We start from the raw sequence: 7,606 nt of genomic DNA on the forward strand, positions 1-7,606 counted from the left end.
ACCTGCAAACCCTTGTGCCGCCGCGATAGCGTTGTTCGATTAACTCTGAATATTTTTGCAACTTGGCGGTACGAGAATTTATCTCCAGCCTCACGCGATTCAATATATTCAATCGCTTCTTGAATTGGATCCATGGTGGTTGAGTTATGCCGCGTTGAAGATGGGACGACGCGCAATGTTGGGATGGTGGGGTGGCTCGTCACGCGAAGTGGCTCGTCACGCGCACGGTTACTGTATCTGGGACCGCGGATGGAAATTTAACCCCTGCACGCCAATTCTGTATACCTCCGTTTCCAAAACTGGACCTTTTGCCGCTGTGGCGCGAATAACACAGGGGTTGTTCGCATATAAGTAAGGCAGGCCACGCATTCGCAATATTTTACATCGTTGCTCTACTTTCTAGCGACAGCCTCACAGTTTACAAGATGCGAGCCCTTTTCATCGCTGCTTTGTGCCCTTGTGCATTCGCACTGACAAAGAACACATCGGCCCAATCCTATGAGACTGTTCAAACACAGAATGGGGCTATCACCGGCCACCGTGCACCGATAGCTAAAGATGTCTGGGAGTATTTGGGGATTCCCTACGCCCAGGCGCCGCTAGGAGACCTACGGTTTGCTGCACCCAAGAAATATAATTTAAGAGATACTTACATAGCCGCGAACTATGTAAGTACCTGCGCAATAAGAAATTCTACTTCTATGAAAAGGTTCTAATGAATTTTTACGAATAATTCTCTGCACAGGGATCGTAAGCAGTGATCAATGCAAAAATGCAAAACCTTGTCTAACCATTCATAGTGACTGCCCGCAACAAGCTGCGACCCAGCCCAAGTTTCCAAGTTTCACTACACAGGCCCTTCGAATACTGAACTATTTCACCAGTGCCGCTGGCACACAGCGGAGCGAGGATTGCCTAAAATTAAACATTTGGGCAAAGCCATCAACGAAGTCTATGGATTCGGATAAACCAGTTTGGATCCTGTTCCACGGAGGACGTGAGTTTTCAGTCTTCGCAATGACATCTGATTGTTTTTCGTTAACTTTGAGTAGGTTTTGCTGGAGGTGGGTCAAATACACCCTTCGCCAACGGTCAGCATCTTGCCAACGCAGAGGATATCATTGTAGTTTCAGTCAACTATCGTTTAAACGTTTTCGGTTTCCCTGGTGCACCAGGTGCTGATACCAATCTTGGGTTGCGGGATCAGCGAATTGCAGTCGAATGGCTTCAAGAGAACATTAGATCATTCGGAGGAAACCCAGATCACATGGTTATTTCTGGACAATCATCAGGCGGTGTTTCAGTGGATTGGTGGTCATATGCGTACGAGCAAAATCCCATTGTCCACGGCCTTATGTCCACTTCTGGAACCGTGTTCAGTTTCCCTTTGAACAATGTCCAAAAGCAGAGAGACAACTGGAACAACCTCACCACTGCAGTCGGTTGCGGTTTCTCAAGCGATACTCTTTCTTGCATGCGTGGGTTACCATGGGAAACGATTTCCTCTGCTGCAGCAAAGATCCCAGTCAGTTCAGGAGGAAGCCCAGTGCGGTCTACTCCACCTTTCTACCCCATCGTCGACGAGAAACTCGTTTTCAGCAATTATCAGGCACTCGCAAAAGCCGGTAACTTTGCCCGGCTACCCTATTTCCTCGGTCATAATAACAACGAGCAAGGATACTACGTGATTCCGGCATTTGCGGCTGGGCGTAACATCACAGAGGCACAGGCCTCTCAATTCTTACTAGAATCTTTTGTCTGTCCTGTATCCTACGAGGCCAATAAGCTCTTCAATGAGAGCATTTCAACCTTTGTTTACCGCTACTATGGCGACTGGGATAACACCCGTCTCTACCCAACAAGCGGTGCTTACCATGGTTCTGAGTTGCACATGATACTCGGAGGCTCAGAGGAGACCAGTGGACTTCCTGAGACCAGACCTCAGAAAGAGACCGTGAAACTTTTCCAGAGAGCAGTAGCCGCATTCTCTGCTGACCCTCAGAATGGTCTGATTGATAACTTGCACTGGCCACGATTCAACCCATTGGCTGAGACATGGGCTGAAATTGCGGTTGACAATCAACCGCGACTTAGTTTCGCTAAGGCAGAGAAGTATGACAAGATCTGCCCATCAATAACTATGGGGGCTTTGTCTATCCAATGAAGATCTTTCATCTGCTAGAAATATGTACTCGTCGTCCGAAATAACCTCATGCCAGCGCTTGGCAACATGTAGTTACACCGACATTGATGCAGTGTTATCTTTTGAATAGATTAGGGGAGAGCAGGACTAGAAGCATCATGCACATATCCTTGATGCATTGATTTAGAGAGAGAATGTGTTTAACTTCGAAGCTTACTCGCTATTGTAAAAAAGAAACTTGATGAAGATCTTGACCTAGAGATTATCGCATATCTAACCCTGTATTAGCGACACATCGTACGTGGTAAGAAAGTCTTACTCCGATGTTACTGCCATTCGAAGTGCATCGGCCGTCGTTACCGTTCTCCCGATGATAGTCCCAAGTACAAGACTACCCTGCTTTTCCTGAACCACCGTTGAAGCAATTATCATATCACCAGCAATACCTTGCGTACACCCATGGAATGATCAAGGGAAATTATTCTAGGAGATAGAAAATTGATTTCATAGCAGTAGGCAATAAGTGATTAGGTACATTCTAAGCTCGGTGAAATTGGAACCGCTACGATTGCACTGTAGCGAGACCAACCCCAATGGAATCGGTCCTTCTCCACGTTCCCGACGTCACCCTACCATTGCGGAGTAGTAAGATCGCGGAGCACAAAGGGCCGGGCGATGGAAGTCCCGGCAGAGGATGACTATCGGGAGTGCTTTGTCTTCTGAATTAGCTCTGGATCCTCATTCGCGAGCACATATATAGTGACCTCGCTGTCGCGCCGCGAAGAGCCGGCAACGGAGAATCGTATTTAGCGTACATTGTGAGGTGAGTACAGATAAGTCGCAATCGCCAGCTGCTGCCCTTGCCTAACGCAAGCCCAACCACAGTTTGTGCGACAATACGATCTAAAATGGCTAGTCGGCGGCAATATTTTCTATCGCGCCTCCTCCTTCTAGGGACGAGCATTGGATCCAGATGCCTTGTTTCAGCGGCTTCAGGAGAGAATATTTCTCAGGAGCCGTTGTGGTCGTTCGTAGATCCTTTGATCGGTACTGTCGGCCCACGCCCAGGTTCCGCGATCGCAGGCGGAAACTCGTTTCCTGGCGCGAGTCTACCGTGGGCGATGGCGAAGCCTGGAATTGACACGAGCTATATCGGACTTCCAAATGGCAGTGCAGTGGATGCCAATGCTGGATACACGCCTTTGGGCAACGTGACCGCTGTGAGCATGACCCACGTAAGCGGATCTGGAGGAGCGCCAACATGTCAGTTCCCTATTCCCGCAATCAGCTATCAGTACTGAAAGGATATAGACGGCTTGATATCGCAGATGCCTCTCCTTGGCAATCTAGCATCCGTGAACCTCGCTGACAATATGACATATGCTCAAAATCGTAGTCTTGACTCGGAATCTGCAACTGTAGGTTTATTCACTACGACTCTGCAAAATGGTGTCAAGATCGAGATCACTTCAGGCAATCACACAGCATTCATGCGATACACGTTCCCTCAGCTTGGAGCGCCTTCGAACCGTTCATCCACCTTGAGTGGTGAATCAATGACGGTAAAGGCTGGCGCAACCAATGGACATGATGCGCACGTACTGGTAGACCTCACGCATGTACTTCCAGCCTACTCATCGATGGCCTACTCTCAAAAATTTCTGCGCGGGGAGTTGCATGTTCCGTCTTTTTCTAGCGCGTTGCCGTCATACCATGGGTTTGCATCTTACACTGGCGGCTGGCCACAGCCGGATTCTCACACGATCCACTTTTGCGGGAACTTCAGTGTCCCTGCAAACTCCATACTAACCCCAACATCAGACTATGTACAAGGAGAGCACTCGGGTATCGCCTCTGGCGCTGGTACGTTCAGTTGGCAATACAACCCTTTCTCGCCACCGACAACTCGACCTGTCCCTAGGGGATATCCTGATGTACAGTCCCACGCTGGGAGCGGAATGGGCCTTGGTGCTTTATTCAGCTGGTCGCCAACAGAGGCGCAAGTGAACGGTACCCTTACGCTTGAAGCCAGATTGGGCATCTCTTACATTAGTGCTGCACAGGCATGCTCGCACGTGGAAAACGAGCTTCCTAATACAAAGTCTTTGGAGGATGTAGTAGAGCAAGCGAGGCAAGAATGGGAAGCTAGGGTGCTAAGCAAGATACGAATTGGAAACAATGGCGACACGACAAGCAACAATGCGACACTGAAGCGGATGCTGTATTCGGCCCTGTATCAGACATGCCTGATGCCAACTGACAAAACGGGTGAGAATCCTATGTGGGAGTCAAATGAGTCAAAGCCATATTACGACGACCACTATGTAAGTCCACCGCTCGCAGACAACAACGTGAAAACTAACTGCTATAGACACTGTGGGATACGTACCGGACTCTGTTACCACTTTATCACCTTCTTTTCACAAAACCATATTCTCGTATTCTATCTGGACTTATCTCAATTTTCACCGAAGAGGGCTACCTACCCGCTGGCCGTGCAGCAAACTGGAATGGCCGTGTTCAAGGTGGCACACACGCAGACATCGTCTTAGCCGATGCTTTTGTAAAAAACGTTCGCACATTAAAAGGCGAGACAGGCCTCGGAGAGCTCGACAATGCAATTGATTGGCAGGAAGCTTACAGAGCGGTGATGAAAGACGCAAATGTCATGCCTGAGCGCAATGTCGATCCGGTAGCATTTGACGGGGCCACCAAGGAAGGAAGAGGAGCATTAGATGACTATCTCTCCCTCAAATTTATCACGCGCAATCACACACGCAGCATCTCTCGTGGCGTCGAGTACCCGCAGAATGATTTCGCGATCTACAGTATAGCGCAAGGACTTGATAAACCTCAAGAAGAGGTCAATCGAATGCGCGATCGAGCGAGCTGGTGGCAGAACCAATGGAATCCAACGGCAAACACGACCCTTGACGGCATCGGCACATTCACAGGCTTTCCAGGGGCTAGAAATGCGGACGGTACGTGGAACCTCACTGCCTATGACCCGTTGAGTTGCGGAACTTGCGGATGGGATGCAGACATATACGAGGCCAAGGTTTGGGAGACTGCATTCAGTGTCGCCCCACACGACATGGCCAAAGTCATCAATTTAATGGGTGGCGACGAAGCTTTCGTTCGTCGACTAGACGCCAGTTTTGTCCCCGGTTTCGGCACATCAGTTGGCGCGAACAACGATGCTGGATCTGCCCTCTTCAATCCTGGCAACGAACCGTCATTCGCAACGTCATTCCTTTACAACTACGTCCCCGGAATGCACTGGAAAACAGTCAATCAGACGCGAGCCACGGTTGACGCCTTCTACAGCGATGCGCGCAATGGGTACCCGGGGAATATTGACGGCGGCGCGCTACCTAGCTGGCTAATCTTCAATCTTGTGGGGCTGTACCCTGTGCCTGGCCAACCGCTTTACCTCCTTTCTGCCCCTCACTTCTCGTCGCTGAATATCTCGCTCTTCAGCGAAACGTCAGTAGATACTTTCCTGACCGTGTTGGCGTGCAATATGTCGGGCACAAGTTACTACCCGCAAAGGGTCACCTGGAATGGACAACAGCTTGACCGAGCTTGGCTGAAGCATGAAGAGATTGCGCGGGGAGGCGAACTCGTATTTCACATGGGTGAAGAGCCCGCGAGATGGGACGTTGGTGAGCGACCTTGGTCCTTGTCGGCATGGCCGTAATTATAACTACTGTCTCTAGTTCCTAGTGTAACATGCTAGATGCAATAGAGTCGTATTTTGTGGAGAGCTAGTAACTATGTAGTAGAGGGCTTACATCTGCGTATAGATTAGAAAAACATGCTCGCTTATGTATATGAGCGTCGCCGGGACAGGTGGCCCGGCAGGATCAGAGCGCGGGTGAGATAACAGGAACCGTGGTGCTAACTACTAGAGACCTTACCCGGATTCTGTGAGCTACCCAAGGTCCTATCGAGGAGCTACTCTAAGGCCGTTATACCCCTCAGCGGCAACATTGATACTTTTGTATATTACTGTTTACTTTGTAAAAACTATGATTGAATAGTGATCTATTGCTAGGTTAGATTCGAAGACTGATTTGACGTATATAGTGCAATATCGGTCGTTAGAGTAAATATGGGCATAGCCTATACATGCGTATGTACCAAGATCGCATAGGTTGTCGAGTTGGTTATCATAGCTTCTTGAATTAGAGCATCTTTGAGCTAGCTTCGGTATGCCAAAAGGTCCAAACGGGCGCTTCCTACATACTGGATGTTTTGGCGGAATTTCTGGTATCGTCTAGGCGGATGCGAGTGACGTAGCGAGAAAAACGGTAGCGATAAGAATTTTATGGCCATAATCTAGAAGGAGAGTCGTAGAATAAAAATCGTAATGCTTAAATATAGAAGATTGAAATATTTCAAAGCTCTTGAGAGAATAAAGTGCGTGGGAACTTAGTTATGTATTGAGTATCTACAGAATACTATAGTACGTAGTGATACACGGATCTCTTGAATATCGAGTTAGCTTGTTATTAGTGCTTAGTGCTCTAGAGCTTATTAACGATAAGGTTCACCATTACTATGTTGCTGTGAGACGTTAAAGGGATCTGAGCATAGGTAAAGAGAAATAATAGTAGAGAGGGCTTAACTCTCTGTATTTAAGATAGCCGCTTACTGAATAGTAGCTAAGCTATTTTAGGGAATACACTTAGCATCTTGGCTATTTAAACTCCTAGGCAATTAGGAATTAACTCTTTTTCTACTAAGTTCTTTTAGTTTAAAAGAGATAACTTTTAGTTATATTTTTTTACATTACTTCTCTAAAATATTAAGAAATCTTTAGCTTTTAAAGTAAGTTTTATTACTACTCTAGTTTTATATATTATAGCACGATACGTGATCAAGCTTAAAAGATTAGAGAGGCCACCCGCAATTAAGTAGAAGTAAGCTAAAATTTAATTAGTATAAAGAATCAATTAGAGAAGGTACCTAGACTGGTAAATAGGTAGCGACCCACTTTTCTTTAAAAATTCATAATTAATTCCACTCTAGTCCAAATTAGGTAAAAAGTAGCTTATTTTAAAGCGCTAACTAAGCGCTTTCTATTATATAGTACATTATTAAGCCGTATCTATAATATTAAAGAAGTTATTTAGCTATCTATATTTAGGACCTCTAGGTTAGATAGTAGGTTAGGTCCTTATATAAAATTATTTTTCTTTTAGTTCTAGCGCTAGTAGTATTAGACTTATCTTAATATAATATATTAGTAAGTTATAGAGCTAATAGTAAGCTTTAAAATAAGTTACTACTTACCTAATTTAGATAAGTATTTACTAAGTTATTTAGCTACCCACCCTCTGCCCGCTATTTACCACGCTAAAGATACCTATCTATCTATAAAAGAAAATTATAATATATACTATAAACTAGTTATATAATACTATACTATATTTTTCTCTCTAGCTTTTATTACTTAGT

At 46.2% G+C, this 7,606-nt stretch overlaps 2 protein-coding genes across 2 annotated transcripts; both read left to right on the plus strand.

Moving 5' to 3' along the window:
- Nucleotides 1-425: 425 nt before the first annotated feature.
- COCMIDRAFT_111023 (uncharacterized protein) lies at nucleotides 426-2,164 on the plus strand (the record flags this gene model as incomplete). Its single annotated transcript, XM_007695664.1, has 4 exons — nucleotides 426-668; nucleotides 746-750; nucleotides 801-997; nucleotides 1,053-2,164. The coding sequence occupies 4 exons, from the start codon at nucleotides 426-428 to the stop codon at nucleotides 2,162-2,164; spliced, it is 1,557 nt and encodes a 518-aa protein (XP_007693854.1).
- An 887-nt stretch (nucleotides 2,165-3,051) lies between these two features.
- On the plus strand, nucleotides 3,052-5,843 carry COCMIDRAFT_10299 (glycoside hydrolase family 92 protein; the record flags this gene model as incomplete). Its single annotated transcript, XM_007695665.1, has 3 exons — nucleotides 3,052-3,406; nucleotides 3,455-4,467; nucleotides 4,515-5,843. 3 exons carry the CDS (start codon nucleotides 3,052-3,054, stop codon nucleotides 5,841-5,843), a joined length of 2,697 nt encoding a protein of 898 aa, XP_007693855.1.
- Between the last annotated feature and the right edge of the window lie 1,763 nt (nucleotides 5,844-7,606).

This window comes from Bipolaris oryzae (assembly GCF_000523455.1).
Source record: "Bipolaris oryzae ATCC 44560 unplaced genomic scaffold scaffold_382, whole genome shotgun sequence".
Classification (NCBI taxonomy): Eukaryota; Fungi; Ascomycota; class Dothideomycetes; order Pleosporales; family Pleosporaceae; genus Bipolaris; species Bipolaris oryzae.